Source organism: Bos javanicus, chromosome 20 (genome assembly GCF_032452875.1).
Source record: "Bos javanicus breed banteng chromosome 20, ARS-OSU_banteng_1.0, whole genome shotgun sequence".
Classification (NCBI taxonomy): Eukaryota; Metazoa; Chordata; class Mammalia; order Artiodactyla; family Bovidae; genus Bos; species Bos javanicus.
Genome location: NC_083887.1, coordinates 2709569 through 2727327, shown reverse-complemented (window position 1 = coordinate 2727327; position 17759 = coordinate 2709569). Strand labels below are relative to the sequence as shown.

Below are 17759 nucleotides of genomic sequence, written 5' to 3'. Positions count from 1 at the left end.
TGTGCAGCCTACCAGGCTCCTCCGTCCATGGGATTTTCCAGGCAAGAGTGCTGGAATGGGGTGCCATTGCCTTTTCCTAAAGGATGGTGAGTAAAGGTCAAATGAAGAGAGATGCCAGTTTGAAAGGGCTTCTAACAGCCAAATTCGGGAAAATTTGGACGTCAAAATATAATGTTACTAACAAACTATAACACATTAAACAAAGTTGGAAACCAGGAATCTGTGCTGATAGAAATAACAAATGAATAAATTAAAAATTTAATGAGGTATTAATAAGGTATTTTCAGAGTATAAGGTACCTCCCCACATAATATTTATTACTTACAAAGGAAAAAAGAATAAATTTACAATTGAAGAAGCCTGGTAGAGGCTATCTTAGTCAAATGACCAAATGTAAATCAGATCACATGCTCCCTGAGAGGAAACAATGAGAAAACCACAGTATCAGCACATCAGCCTACCTACAGCACTCAAAGCCAGCCCTCTCAGCCAGCTGGGTCAGGACCAGCCCCAAAGCCAGCACCCCCGCGGCAATCCCAGCTCAGCCACAAGAGGAGGGCACATGCAGCCCACACAGGGGAGACAGAGCGCCCAGAGCAACTGACTCCAGTGACCAGGGAGACTGTGCCAGAGGGCTCCACAAAACACCTTTTATCTAAGACCAATGTTTCAAAACCAGGAGATGTAGCTGATATATCTACTACATAGAAACAAACACAGACAGAATGAGAAGATGAGGGATTACCTTCCAAATGAAAGAATCAGACAAAACCCCAGAAAAAGAACTAAACAAAATGGAGATAAGCACTTAGCAGATAAAGAGTTCAAAGTAACAGTCAAAAAGATGCTCACCAAAATTAGGAGACAAATGGATGAACTCAGTGAGAGTTTCAACAAAGAAATAGAAAATATAAAAAAACAACCAATCAGAACTGAAGAATACCATATCTGAAATGAAAAATACACTAGAGTGAATCAACAGCAGATTAGAGGAAGCAAAAGAATGGATGAGCAATCTGGAAGTCAGAGTAGTGGAAACAACCCAAGTGGAAGAGTTAAAAGAAAAAAGAATTTTTTAAAAAATGAAATAGTTTAAGGGACCTCTAAGACAACCACAACTATATTAACATTTGCATTATTATAGGGGCCCCAGATGGAGAAGACAGAAATAAAAGAGCACATAACACACTTGAAGCCATAATTGCTAAAAACTTCCCTACCTTCAGTACCAAAAAACAATCTGAATAAAAAATAGGCTGAGTACATGAAAAGATATTTTTCCAAGGAAGACATACAGATGGCCAACAGACATATGAGAAGATGTTCAACATCACTAATCTTCAGGGAAATGCAAGTCAAAACCACAATGAGATATCACCTCACATTTCTCAGAATGGCTATTATTAAATAGACAACAGATAACAAGTGTTGGCAAGGATGTGAAAAAAGGGAACCCTTGTGTTATTGGTGGGAATGTTAACTAACACGGCCACTATGGAAAACAATATGGAGGGTCCTCAAAAAATTAAAAATAGAACTACCATATGATCCAGCAATTCCACTTCTGGGTATTTATCCAAAGAAAACATGAGTTACAATAGCCAAGATATGGAAGTGTTTATTAATAGATCAATGAATAAATAGTATGTGGCATATATACATCACAATGGAATATTACCCAGCCATTTAAAAAGAATGAAATCATGTTGTATGCAGTAACATGGGTAGACCTAGAGGGTATTATGCTAAGTGAAATAAGTCAGACAGAGAAAGACAAATATTCTATGATTCCACTTACATGGGGAATTTAGAAAACAAAGCAGAAAGACTCATAGACACAGAGAACAAAGTGGTGGTTGCCAGAGATGGGGTATGGGAGTTGGATAAATAGGTAAAGAGGATTAAGAGGTACAAACTTCGAGTAATTAAAAAAGTCTCAGGGATATAATGTACAGCATGAGGAATAGTCAATAATATTTTAATAGCTTTGTATGGCAACAGATGCTTACCAGACTTAAGTGGTGATCAGCAATTCATATATATATATATACACACACATACATCAAATTACTGTATTTTACACCTGAAACTAACATAATGTATGCCAGCTGTACTTCTTAAATATAAACACTTATATAAATTCTTAAATATAAACACTACATTTCCCTCTATTATAACATTATTCCATATAAAACTCATCTTCTCCTTTTGTTCTGTTTGGAACCATGTTAAATACAAAAGCAAACAAAAACAGGTGAGGATGTGCTCAACTGCTGAGCTCATAAAGGCACTGGTGGGGGAAGTGTAGCTTCTGCAAATTCTGCTTTTACAGGGTGAAAACTGAAGCTAGTAAGTGAGTGCCAAGTAGCCTGTTTTTTGATGAGTCCTGCTGTGTATCCTGGAGAAGGCAATGGCACCCCACTCCAGTACTCTTGCCTGGAAAATCCCATGGATGGAGGAGCCTGGTGGGCTGCAGTCCACGGGGTCACAAAGAGTCAGACACGACTGAGCGACTTCACTTTCACTTTTCACTTTCGTGCATTGGAGAAGGAAAAGGCAACCCACTCCAGTGTTCTTGCCTGGAAAATCCCAAAGACGGGGAGCCTGGTGGGCTGCTGTCTATGGGGTTGCACAGAGTCGGACACGACTGAAGTGATTTAGCAGCAGCAGCAGCAGCTGTGTATCCATTATTGAGAAATCAATTCACCAAACTGCTTGTCTTTTATTTGTAAGGGAATAAAGGCTTGTTTTACTTTTGCATACAATTTATTTGTATGATTAATATATTACTATATACATGGAATATAAAAGAACAATTATCCAACTGCCATAGAGGACCATGTCTAATTTCCTGTTCTTTGTAGTACTTTACTTGTTGTTATTATTTTCAATAACAATAAAAGTGTTCCAACACTTAATTATCCCAACAAGAAAATACACCCCCCCAAAAAAAAGACTTGCTTATTCAGAGTTTTATACAATACAAAGTTTTACATCAAAGAAACAGCATTACTTAGCAAACTTCATGTCACCATTAGATGGAAAGGCTTACCAGGTTCATTTCCTGAGTCAATTCTGAAAGGATTATTACTCCTATTATGCAGTGTTCCATAGCACCCTTTGGGAAAAAAAAAAAACAAGTTTAGCCTAAATGGAGACACATGATTGGTTCTTAATGCATAAACCAGTTAATATTTACAAGTAATTAAATTATGAAACATCACATTTTCTTATTTATTAAAATATACAGAAAAATCAATATGAGGTCCACAGATAAAAATAATTTCATGTTCATTCTTTGAAGGATACATGTAGATATATAGCTGAGTGGGAAAAAACTTAGAATTGCATACATTCTATAAAATATCTTCAGCATGCGTGACTTACAATAAACTAAACCTCAAAATATTAATACAAGAGTTTCATTTTCCTAAGACTACAAATAAGGAACAAAAAACCATTTTTAGCTCTATAAATTTGCTTGAAGGTTACTGAGATAGATGCATTCAATAAATAATTAATAAATAGCTTAGAAATTAATTTAAATCCCTTGACCTAATATCAGGTAAGGTCACTTAGGCCCTTTTAATTTTATTTAATAGTGTACATGTATTCATTTACATACGGATCTATAATGAAGGCATGTGAACTGTCCAAAGCACTCGGTAAATAAATACATGACTTTCAATATAGTATGATGTTTTAATATAATCAGTTTCCAATTTAATTTCAATAACTTCCTTCAAATCAAAATTCAGATTTTATATGGATATTACTAACAAATTACCCAACTGCAAAATCATACTGGAGTATGAGAATAACAATGTAACATCCAATTACTGTGTAATAATTTTAAAAAGCAATACAGATCCTTTTCAAGTCTTAATTTTATAGCTGGTCATTCCTTCTATTACAGAATTTCACTAACACTGGGTAGGTATAATTAAATTCAAATTATCTCAGAATAAGAAAATAAAGGAAACATCTTTAATTTTTGCATTAATTCTTTATGGCCCTTTAGGACAATCTTAACTCTATGAACTAAACTACAGATCTCACTACAGAAGCATCCATCTCCTGTGTAAACCAGGCCACTGCTCCTTAAAGTGTCATTCCCTAACCAACTGTTGGCCCATGAATCTACCGGTAGTCTGCAAACTAGATTCTGATCTGAGAATGGTTTGATACTGGTTCATGACAAAAGAATTTGCACCAGAATATAAAACAGATAGTCACTAAGTACACTGTGTAGTTCAGCTGGCACTTTTTTCATAGCAAGTCTCTCTCAATGAGGTAAGGACCATGTTGATTTACTGACATATTTATTCTGACATAAACTCCTTATCTCACTGTGGACCAGCAATCTGAATAGCACTGTCCTAGACGACAGTATTATCTCCTGGATACACATGTAGAACGGAGGGACAGAAGTGTTAAAAGTATGGCAGCAAGAAGGTTACAACAGAGAAAAAAGACGTACAAAATTTCAGGCCATTAAAAATTTCACAAACCTAAAATAATTTTTAGTACAAAATTCAAAGAAGCTGTTAATACCCAAAGGAACCATGGGGTATCATTTTGGAGTATCAAAACATTAAGTCAATTGTCTTTCTCATGACTCCAGGTTAAGTGAGGTCATAATACCCAGAAAGCAAGTGTTTTTTTGGTGATACTATAATAAACTTTGAAGATAAAACATTTTCTGTTTCTTCTGGCCTTCCAAAACTGATAAAAGCACACTAAAGCCCAATGCAATAAGCTCAACTTACCAGCCACTGAAAAGGGCGCTTAAAAATTGCTAGCCAGCAAGAATGATTTAATTTCATTCAGTTCATTCTTTATTTTAAAAGAAATGTAAAGTCTATTCTTGTTTACACTAATGACTGCTGAAGAACTGTGTACAATCTTAGTAAATGACAAGAGAGGGGTGCTACTGCATTAGTCAAAATTATATGTACAACTATGAAGTGAGAAACACATGTGTTACTGAATAAACTATTCCTCTGTCCTAGAGCAGATCTCCTCAGGGCTAAAAATACACTTACTCCACTGATGTTTTAGATAATCAAATATTTGTTAACCAGGACTTCAACAACATGAATAAAAGAGAAGCAGTACAGTCTAGAGTTTGATATTCTGGGGTTTCTAGTATTGCAATGTACGATGGAATTACACCTTACATAGTGACTAAATTTGACAGTTACTGTATAAGCAATAACATCTCGTAAAGTCCAAATTGCCTCTAATTGCCAATAAGCCAACACCAAACATCTCTCAATCCAAACTGCCAGTTTTTCCTTGAGATTTATAACAGACCACTTCTTCAGTAACACCAGCTAAAGTACTTTTCTTGCGATCAGGGATAAAATTTACATGAAAAAGTGTGTGTGTGCTAGGTTACCTCAGCCATGTCTGACTCTTTGCAACCTTATGGACTGTACCCCATCAGGCACCTCTGTCCATGGGATTCTCCAGGCCAGAATAATGGAGTGGGTCGCCATGTCCTTCTCCAGGCAATTTTACTGACCCAGGGATCAAACCCATGTCTCTTATGTCTCCTGAATTGGCAGGCAGGATCTTTATCACTAGTGCCACCTAGGAAACCCACACATTTAAAAGTATGTTATCTTTAAATCACAACAAACACTGGGAAATTCTTCAAGAGATGGGAATACCAGACCACCTGACCTGCCTCTTAAGAAACCTGTATGCATGTCAGGAAGCAACAGTTAGAAATGGACATGGAATAACAGACTGGTTCCAAATTGGGAAAGGAGTACGTCAAGGCTGTATATTGTCACCCTGCTTATTTAAGTTACATTCAGAGCACATCATGAGAAATGCTGGGCTGGATGAAGCACAAGCTGGAATTAAGACTGCTGGGAGAAATCCCAATAACGTCAGATATGCAGATGACACCACCCTTATGGCAGAAAGCAAAGAAGAACTAAAGAGCCTCTTGATGAAAGTGAAAGAGGACAGTGAAAGAGTTGGCTTAAAACTCAACTTTCAGAAAATGAACATCATGGCATGTGGTCCCATCACTTCATGGCAAATAGATGGGGAAACAGTGGAAACAGTGTCAGATTTTATTTTTTGGGGCTCCAAAAATCACTGCAGATGGTGACTGCAGCCATGAAATTAAAAGACGCTTACTCCTTGGAAGAAAAGTTATGACCAACCTAGACAGCACATTAAAAAGCAGAGACATTACTTTGCCAACAAAGGTCTGTCTAGTCAAGGCTATGGTTTTTCCAGTATGTATGGATGTGAGAGTTGGACTATAAAGCAAACTGAGTGCTGAAGAATTGATGCTTTTGAACTATGGTGTTGGAGAAGACTCTTGAGAGTTTCTTGGACTGCAAGGAGATCCAACCAGTCAATCCTAAAGGAAATCAGTCCTGAATATACATTGGAAGGACTGATGTTGAAGCTGAAACTCCAATACTTTGGCCACCTGATGCAAAGAACTGACTCATTGGAAAAGGCCCTGATGCTAGGAAAAATTGAAGGCGAGAGGAGAAGGGGACAACAGAGGATGATATGGTTGGATGGCATCACTGACTCAAAGGACATGAGTTTGAGTAAACTCTGAGATTGATGATGGACAGGGAGGCCTGGCATGCTGCAGTCCATGTGGTCGCAGAGTCGGACACGACTGAGCAACTGAACTGAACAAACTATCTTTAAGTATCTGAATCATACCAAACAAGGCATGATGGTCATCCTAAGAGGCACAGAGGAACACAAAAGAGCAGATTTAAGTTCCCCATATCAAACCCTGGAACATACTGTGTGGAATGGCAAATGGAATCACTGGAACAATTTAAATTAGTGTTCCCTAGCTTTTATTTGGGCTTCCCTGATAGCTCAGCTGGTAAAGAATCCAACTGCAATGCAGGAGACCCTGGTTCAATTCCTGGGTTGGGAAGATCCCCTGCAGAAGGGATAGGCTACACACTCCAGTATTCTTGCCTGGAGAATCCCCATGGACAGAGGAGCCTAGTGGGCTACAGTCCACGGGGTCACAAAGAATCAGACACGACTGAGCCACTAAGCACAACACAGCACGGCTTTTCTTTCCTTTTTTTTTTCAGCCCAAATACCTGAACTTGTGTATGTTATAATTTCAGTCATTTAGGTTAAAAACATTCTTGAGAAACTAGTATGACTCAACATGGTATAAGATAAAAAAATTTTTAATGTGTCTTAAGTCAGAAAACCTGCTGAAGTACTATCACCATGCTTTACAAGGTCACTATGCAACCCTATACAAATTAACTAACTTTTCTAAGCCTCAGTTTCTCATTTATAAAATGTAATTCCCTTCAAAGAGATGTAATAAGCATTAAGTTAGATAAAATACATGAAAATATACACGTGTGCATATATGCAATACACAGACTCACACAGTTAGAAATGACAACATGTATTTTTGAAACTACAAAACATAATTTGCATTCTTCAGGTTTGGAAGTTAATACGACATGATCCTCTTTTCCTGGCAATAAAAAATACAGGCTCCAGAGGATAAATAATAAATCATAATTAATATCATTCTAGTAGCCACAAAACAAACTACACAGCTTTAAGAAAAGCAGTTTTTCAAACAAACAAACAAAAATTACTTTTGTTCTTATAATGTAATAAGGCCTTCTTACCTGAAGAAACGTCTTCACATCAGCAATAATTTCTCTGAAGACAAATCGGTCTTTCTGAACTTCAAACCACCCTGATTTAGTGATTTTAGCTATGACTTGAATTAAAGCTTGGATAACAAACGGAGCCAGCTTGGGTTGTGATGCCACATAATTAAGAATGTAGTTTCCTGTAAAAATAAAAAAAATATTCTTTCATCATTTGGACTTTTCAGTAACATATTATGAATCATCTAAAAACAGGCAGTGATGACCCTTGCTTTGACAAAAAGTTAATTCCTTTCTCTAAGATATGTACTTGCTCACATAGTCAGTTTTCCTATAAGGCTTATCTGTATAAAGCAAATTTGTTCCAATTCAACTGATATATTAGGAGACAGTATGAGTATAATGCAGATGTCATTTTTGTTTTTGCATAATTTCATTTAGAAAAAAAAAAAACACTAGATGAATATAGAAGACTGCAACCAAGTCAAATAAACCAAGCCATACTCAAAATGCATGTATCTACTAGCTTTCTCAGTTCATCTCGTGTGTTACCAAATTCACTCATCCCTCTTGGTTTCATAATTTTCCATCCTATATCAGATCACCTTCCTTCTACCACTTTGTAATAACTCACAAATTGCAACCCTTTGAAAGCCCACTTCGACAAACTTCAGTCTTCTTCAAGATAAAACCCCATCTTTATTCTACTATTTAGTATTTCTTAGTCTTTAACATGTGTAAACTCTACTATGCCTTTTGACTTCTATCCTTTTTTATGTGTCACTGACAAAATGTTCCAATTTTATTTCTATAACCCCATTTCTTTAATAAGCTCAGTGGTTTTTACTATATGACACTGCACGGCAGTCACTTTTAGGAATACGTATGTCATGTTATAGCAAGACTGACCACACACTATCCGGCTGTTTAAGTGGCAGAAAAAGTACATATAAAACAATGCAATAAAATAAGTATGTAAGTTAAAGAATGTATGAACAGAATAATAAAGCCTAGAATAAAGTTTATACACCAAAATAATTAACAGTGGGTAGCAAATTCCAGCTACGATGGAGGAGTAACTTAGGCAAAAATAGGCCATAAAGTCTAACAGAAAAACAGAAGAAAAAAATGTTATAAAAGGAAAAGATTCCACTTCTTCTTTGGCCTCAAAGGCCAGCATACAATTTGGGAAAAGAGTGAAGAAAAAGTAAATACTTCACTATTTAACTAAAAATAGCTTTAATGGAAACAACTCCAAAATTTGAGAACACTTTCAACAGCTGTTCTTGACAATTATGATGAGAATCGTGACATAAGAAAAAAAAGTTCTCACAACTGGCACATTTCAACCTTAATTTTTATTAACATTAAAATCACACACTTACACAAATTAGATTAAAAGACAGATTTTCCTAGCATTAAACTGTTTCTCCTATGGATTAAAACAATATGGTTCTTTTAAACTTCATTACATATAATTTTTTATTTCCACGACAAAACTTGAGAAAATGATACTGCCATCTGAATATAAAAGAAAATCAATTTATTTACTTCTATTAGTTTTATTTTTAATATCCTGAAAAATTTTAACCTGGAAGGGACATAAGGAAACCACATGTTAGTAGCAGTAACCACTGGCAAGGTAATTTCAAAAATAATAAAACCAAATGGGAGACAAACCAAGTTTCACATTTAAGGTAGGTATCAACAAGCACCACTCCCAAACACCTTGAGAAAAGATAGCAGCTAATACGTTTACTATCCAAGGCAAAAAAAAAAAAAAATTTAATAGACTCTATTTCTGTTATGTTAGTTGAATGTTTCACATATTCTCATGTTATGCTTATTATTGGAAAAGTCTGTTTGATTTGAAGTAAAAATAAAAGATACGTTTTTCATTATCACCAAGAACTATAGTGAATAACTAACTGAATGAACTTTTTGGCCAACCCAATACATGATTTATAATAGTATTCCAGTTTAATAAGCAAGTGCCAATGATAACAATCAAGCAAAACAACAGCAATCTCATCAGCAGCAGCCGAAGATAATAAGGAAAAGTCATACCAAGAAGAAAATGAAATGTTCAGAAATACACATGGGAGAATGAAACAAACAGCTGGAAAAATTCCCAGACAAAAGTTAATAGAAAGTTGGAAAGCTATGCACTAGAGGCTCTTTGCATGTCAAATGCCCATATGATAATAACAACAACACTTAGCATTTATGAAACAAGTTAAAATTAAAAGAGCTGAAAAAAGCTTTATGTAGCTCTCACAACAACGTGAAGATATTGCTATTATTATTCTGTTTCTTAGCAAAAAATATGAAAGTCAAAGAGGTGAAACAACTTGTCATAGAGGCCAGGTTGTTCTGGTTTGAGTTTCTGTTTGTTGTTTTCAAATACCAGCCAAATCATATAGACATGTACACCCATGGCTGATTCACGTCAATGTATGGCAAAACCACCACAAAACTGTAAAGTAATTAGACTCCAATTAAAATAAATAAATAAATTAAAAAAAAAACTCTACTAAGTCCAAACTTGTAGTCACACTTTATGATCATTCAGCTGATACTTTCAGTATTACATATTATAGAAATTTAATATGAAATATTTTTGACTGATTAATTGAAGTCAAGTAAAAAATATGCCACAAAGTCTATTAAAAAACACGCAAAAAGATTATAAAAGAAAGGGGAAAGACTCAATCTCTTGATACTTTGGACTTTGAGATTCAGAATCTCTTTGGACTTTGGTCCAAAAGGCTAGCATGTTATTTCAGGGAAAAGGTGAAGAGAATATAAATACCTCAATATTAACTCCAAATGCTTTAAGAGAACAATTCCAGATACTGTGAACACAAACATTTGAGCTCAAGAGCTAGCTTAAGAAGTATTTTGAGAGAGAATACACACAGAAAGAAACTATGAAGAGAGGATCAAGATAAGATTTAGGAGGTGAAGAGGTGGGAAAACTGCAACCTTCACACACTGCTGGTAAAAACACGAAATGGTACAGGCACTTTGAACCACAGTAGTGCAGGTTCTTTAAAAGCTAAGAATAAACTTACCTACGACCCAGCAATTGCACTCCCAGGTATCTATTCAAGAGAAATGAAAACATGTCCACACACAAAACGAGTGTCAATGTTCATGGTAGCATTACTCATTGTGGTCAAAAAAGCAAAAACTACCCAAATGTCCATCAAATGGCGAAACGATAACAGGACATCACATATCTATACAAGAGAATATTATTCTATAATTAAAAATGAAATATCAACACATACTACAACATGGATGAACCTCAAAAACATTTTGTTAAGTGAAAGAAGTCAGATGTAAAAAAACTACACATGGTAAGATTTACATGAAATATCCACAAAAGGTGAACGTTATACAGGCAGAAAACATCTTAGAGGTTGGTGGTATGGGAGCAGGACTAACTGTCAATGAGTATGGGCATTTTGGGGGTATGATGGAAATGTTTACACAAATCTGTAAATTTACCAAAAATAAAAAATTGTACACTTAAATCAACTTTATGATATGTAAATTATACTTCAATAAAGCTGTTTGAAGGGAAGTTAGCAAGGAAGAAAAGAGGGAGGTAGGGATTGAATAAAGGAGGGAGAAAGAGAACTGATTGATTTATATAGGTAATTAAACTAAGCTACATTTTTATTTAAGGATTGACCTGGTGGCTCAGATGGTAAAGGACATGTCTGCCAGGCAGGTTCTATCCCCAGGTTGGGAAGATCCCCTGGAGAAGGGAATAGTTACCCACTCCAGTATTATTGCCCGGAGAAACCCACTGACAGAGAAGTCTATGGGGTCGCAAAGAGTCAGACATGAATGAGCAACTAACATTTTTGGGGGAGGCTTTCCTGGTGGTTTAGATGGTAAAGAATCTGCCTGCAGTGCAGGAAACTTGGGTTCAATCCCTGGGTCAGGAAGATCCCCTGAGGAAGCGATCACAAAGAGTCAGACATGACTGAGGGACTAATAGTTTTATTTGAAAAGAAGATTAAAAGGATAACATTCCAGGCTAGAGAAAACTAAGAAAACGCACCAAGGCAGAAATAACATGGTTCTGGAAAAATACCTCTGGTACACCTAACAGGCTAATACCAACGAAGACACAAGACTATGAGGATGATCCACCAGTGTCAAGCTCAAGAAACGACTTTGTGGCCAAGCTGAGAAGAAACGGTATTTTAATTGATGAGCAATAGTAAGATATTGTAAATTATACTGATAAAGGCAGAAAATAGTGTCCTGAACACAGAGAACAGGCAATAGAGTTAAACAATGGAAGTCTGGGACCATATCATGAAAGACTGAAAATTTTGGAGCTGATGTAAGAAAGGCAATGTGACTTTGAGGCAACCTTCACATTTTCCATTTTAACTGACATGCCAATTATTCTACTACACATGTCAGACCGGTCATAACATTCCAATCTACTTGAGGGAGCAGGAGTAGTTAAGTCAAACCAAGAAACTCATAAAGGAAACACATCATTTGTTGCTTGAAACTGTGTTACAGGTTTCTACTTTTCTCTTTTTTCCAAATTTCTTTTGAGTACACTCATTCTTAATAAGTACACTTTTAAGTATCCACTTAAAAAATATAAGTGAAAGAAACAATTTGAATAGGCCCATATCTATTAAATTGAGTCAATAATTAATAACCTTCCAAAACAGAAAACACCAGGCCTGGATGGGTTCACTGATGAATTCTACCAAATATTTAAGAAAGAAATTCTACTAATTCTCTACAATTTCTTCCAGGACAAAAAGAAGCAGAGGGAATTCCTTCTAACTCATTCTATAAGGCCAACATTACCTTAATACCAAAAGTAGACAAAAACAAGACAAGAAAACTTATAGTTGAGCAAAATATCTCTTATCAATATAGAAATAAAAATCCTCAACAAATTACTGGCAAAGCAATTCAACAATGCATAAAAAGAGTTTTATAATAACAACCAAGTGGCATGTATCCTACGTATGCAAGCATTGTTCAACATCTGAAAATCAATTAATGTAATCCATCATATCAATGGGCTAAAGAAGAAATATCACATGATCATAATAGATATAAAAAAAGATTTTAAAAAAATCCAACAGACATTCATGATAAAAAAAAAAACTTTCAGCAAACAGGAGGAACAGAGGGGGAACTTTCTCAACTTCATAAAGAACATTTATAGAAAAAAAACACAGCTAATGAATAAAATGAAAGAACTAAATAAATGAAGAAATATCCCATGTTCATGAATAGGAAGACTCAATGCTGTCAAGATGTCAGTTCTTCCCAAACTGATCTATAGATTCAATTGCAATTCCAATAAAAATCCAAGCAATTTGGATATTGACAAATTGATTCTAATGTTTATATAAGAGGCAAAAGACCCAGAAGAGCCAACACAATACTAAAGGAGAAAAACAAATGGAGGTCTGACACTACCTAACTTTAAGACTTATTTTTATAAAGCTACAGTAATCAAGACTGTGTGGTACTTGTGAAAGAACAAATAGATCAATAGAGCAGAAGAGAGAACCCAGAAATAGACCCACATACATTCAACTGATCTTTGACAAAGGAGCAAAGGTGATAAAATGGAGTAAAGAGAGTCTTTTCAACAAATGGTAGCAGAAATGGACCTCCACATGCGAAAAAAAAAAAATCTAAACACAAAACCTTCACTTTTCACAAAAATTAATTAAAAATAGATCACAACTCTAAACATAAAATGCAAAACTATAAAAACTCCTAAAAGATAAAAGGAATAAAATATAGGTGACCTTAGGTTTAGTGATGACATTTTACAAATAACATTAAAAAATAATTGATAATGTGGACTTCATTAAAATTAAAAGCTTCTGACCAAAGGAATGAGAAGACAACCCACAAACTGGGGGGAAATCTTTGCAAAAGACCTGATAAAGGACTATTTACAAGAAAGAAAAACACCAATACAGTATACTAACGCATATATATGGAATTTAGAAAGATGGTAACAATAACCCTGTGTACGAGACAGCAAAAGAGACACTGATGTATAGATCAGTCTTATGGACTCTGTGGGAGAGGGAGAGGGTGGAGAGATTTGGGAGAATGGCATTGAAACATGTATAATATCATGTATCAAACGAGTCGCCAGTCCAGGTTCGATGCACGATACTGGATGCTTGGGGCTGGTGCACTGGGACGACCCAGAGGGAGGGTATGGGGAGGGAGAAGGGAGGAGGGTTCAGGATGGGGAACACAGGTATACCTGTGGCGGATTCATTTTGATATTTGGCAAAACTAATACAATACCTGTGGCGGATTCATTTTGATATTTGGCAAAACTAATACAATTATGTAAAGTTTAAAAATAAAATAAAATTAAAAACAAAAAACAAAAAAAATAAATAAATAAAATTTAAAAAAATATACAAGGAACTCTTAAAACTCAACAATAAGAAAGCAACCTGACTTAAAAATAGGCAAAAGATTAGACACCTCATCAAAGAAAATATACAGATGACAAAAAAGCATATGAAAAGACATTCAACATGACATTTTATTAGCAAGCCATATAAGAATGGTCAAAATCCACAACACTGAAAACGCCAAATGTAGCAAGTATGTGGGAGCATGGAATTCTCACCACTAATAAGAATGTAAAACTGGTACAGCCCCTTTGGAAGGCAGTTTGGTGATTTCTTATAAATCTAAACATACTCTTATCATACATACAATCCAGCACTCTTCTTAGTATTTACCCAAATGAGGTGAGAACTTATATATACACAAAAACCTGCTTTATAGCAGCTTTATTCATAATTGCCAAAACTTGGAAGAAATCAAGGTGTACTTCAACAGGTGAACTGATAAACTGTGGTAGGTGAGCAGATAATCCATGGTGCATTCAGACAATGACATGTCAGTCAGTATTAAAAAGAAATGATCTACTAAGCCATGAGAAAACATGGAGAACCTTAAATGCATATTAATAAGTAAAAGATGCCAATCTGAAAAGGTTACACACATAATTTCAACTATATGACATTCTAAAAAGGCAAAACTATGGAAAGAATAAAATCAGTGGTTGCCAGGAGTTAGAAGGAAGGGAGAGATGAATAGTTGGAACACAGGCGTTTTAGGGTAGTAAAATACTATATATAATACAGTAATGGAGGCTATGTGTCATTTACATATTTATCCAACCCCACAGACGATACAACACCAACAATGAACTCTAATGTAAACTACGGAATTTGGGTGATAATGATGTATCAATGTAGGTTATAGCAGCTGTAACGAAGGTACCCACTCTGGTGCAGGATGCTAATAATGGTGGATGCTAATACTGAGGGAGGCTATACAGGTACAGGACCAAAGAGGTATATAGGAATTCTTTGTACTTTTTGCTCAATTTTTCTGTGACGCTAACAGTGCTCCAAAAGAAAGTCTACCTAAAATATGTTTGTGTATGTGTATAAAGTTAAACAAAATCACGTTATGACAGGTTTATAACATTTGACTTATTTTTTAAATTGCACATTTCTCTTTTGCTTTCTTAAACACACAACTCCATGAGAGAATGGATAAATTCTCTAGACAGTCTTCAGCCCATAGGTTTTTGGGTAGATGTTCTTTATCAAGTTGAAGAAGTTCCCCTCTGTTCTTAGGTACTTAAAGAGAAATATCAAACATATAAGACAAATGATGAATCATTGTGGGATTTGATCATTCAAAAACTGAGCTTAAAAGAACCATCATACATAATACTATAATTTTTCTGTTACACAAACATGAACTATGTGAACCTTGAGGCTAGAGAGTAGAATGAGTCAACAGTCTACTTCCAATATGAAAAAGATAACCAAAAAAAAAACCCCCATACCTCAACTATTAGAGCTTTGTCCATACAAAAAACAAACACACACTTAAAATCTTTTTAATATCTTAACTTTGAAAAACATATTGGTATATCATAGAATCAATTTTCCAACTACACTAAGTTTCAAGCACTGTTCTCCCTAAACACATTATTTCCCTAGTAAGAAGGAAACGTCTTTCAATTTTATATGCATCCCACATGATTTTGATACAGTATTCTGAGAATAGAGAGTAGGCTTTTCCCATCATCTAGTTGTATATGAAGTTAAGACAATCGCTAAGAGCATGGACTCCACACAAACTGTGTAAGTTTGAATCAGCTCTATTTCTTCTAGCTGTGTGATCTTGGGTACATTATAGAGCCTATCAAATGAAATTTCCTCATTTATAAAATGAGGATAACAATAGTGCCCATCTCAGAAGTTTGGTAAATAAAACGAGATAGTGCAAATCTTAGTATATGGTACAGACGATTGATCCCCATCCTTTGTCACCAGGGACCAGTTTCATGGAAGACAATTTTTCCACGGTGTGCTGGTGGTGAGAAGGATGGTTCAGGCAGTAATCCAAGTGGGGAGCAGCAGGTGAAGCTTTGCTTGCCTGTCTGCCATTCACCTCCTGCTGTGTGACTGGGTTCCTAACAGGTTGAGAATCAGTGCGGATCTGCAATCCAGGGCTTTGGGGCCCCTGGCACAGACAATAAAATGCTACTTCTTATTATTTATTATCAAACTAAACAGATGCTTTTTTGATGACACATTTTTGTATTACACATCATCATTCATCACCACATGTGTAAAGGAGACTTGACTACTCATCTTTAAAAATGACAGAATAACTTGCAAGTCTGTTAACAGTTGAGTATATTTAGAAGAAGTTATTTTTAAAGTGCAATATGATTTTAAAAAGCATAATAAACCACTTACTGATATCTATTCTCTGTTCAACTGGCAAAGGACTGACTCGGCTAACAAGTTTTGAAAGACAAGTTGCTGCAAGGAGTTGAGCATAGGATGTCTGTAAAGAAATATATTTTATTTATTATTATCATATACTATGATAGGAACTTTTCCTAAGCATACTGGTTATTTTTATGGTTTTCCAAATTGGCAGATCTACAAGAGATAAAATATACACAGACATACATACACACACGAACAAAAAATCCCTCATAAGGGTAGCTGAGGAAGCCTTTGCAAACAGCAAGCAGTTTAGAGGGGAAAAAAAAAGATAATGAGCAAGTTCAAACAAAATACACTTATCATGTCTACACAGTACTGCATAATCTGGCCTCTGATTATCTCTTCAAATTCATCTGGTTCTTCTCTTCACTATCCTCTGTCCAGAACAACCCTCTTACACTTCCTTTCAACATCTTTCCTATCCTGACCTCTCCCCTCCTTCAGATCCATATCGGCTGTATTCACTCTGGCCACCAATTGCGTGCACTCAAGCTTTCAAAAGCCTGTTCAGTTATTCACTATACCCGCAGCAATCTCTTGTAAAGACAGTCCTTTCTTTTTTATTCTCTAGACCAGAGGTCAGCAAACTAAGCCCTGTGGATCAAATCCTGTCTGTTCTTGCAAGGCCCATGAGCTATGAATGGTTTTTACTATTTTAAACAGTTGGCAAAAAATAAAAATAATAATATTCATACTATTTTGTGACATATGAAAATTACATGACATCTAAATTTCAATCCATAAACAAAATTCAATAGAACATAGCCACACTCACTCATGTACATATTGTCTATGTCTGCTTTCAGACTATGACAGCAGAGTCAAATATGCGGGAGTGTATGTGCCATATAAAACAGTATATGGCACTCGTTGCCTTCTACTGCTGCTCATTGCACTATAAACTTCTATGATGTACTTACTAACTCTCACAAAATATAAAGTACCATGAGTATCAGCACGACATGACATGTACCTTTTATTATTACCAGCACATATCTGTCATGTCAAAACAAGAAAAGATAGGAGTAGACTTCAAATGTCTAACTTTTAAGGCACAGCGAAATGTGGATTATTTTGTTATTGAATTAGAGAGCAAAGCAATGTGCTTTTTATGCAATGGGACTATAGCTGTCCTAAAAGAATACAATATATGCTGACAATATCAGACTGGGTACTCCTGCCAATATTCCTAACTCACAGGGAATCAAGTCAGAAAAAGGAGAAAATTTTAAACAGAATATATATAACACTG

General features: G+C 35.5%; 1 protein-coding gene across 1 annotated transcript in view; it reads right to left on the bottom strand.

Annotated features, from left to right (window-relative positions):
- Positions 1-17759, bottom strand: part of RANBP17 (RAN binding protein 17) — a 365939-nt gene that overhangs the window by 331483 nt on the left and 16697 nt on the right. The window contains exons 3-5 of the mRNA XM_061393198.1: positions 16472-16562; positions 7662-7828; positions 3053-3118 (exon numbers count right to left, since the gene is read on the bottom strand). Of these exons, the coding sequence (XP_061249182.1) occupies positions 3053-3118; positions 7662-7828; positions 16472-16562 (324 nt within the window). The remainder of the gene's footprint in view (positions 1-3052; positions 3119-7661; positions 7829-16471; positions 16563-17759) is intronic.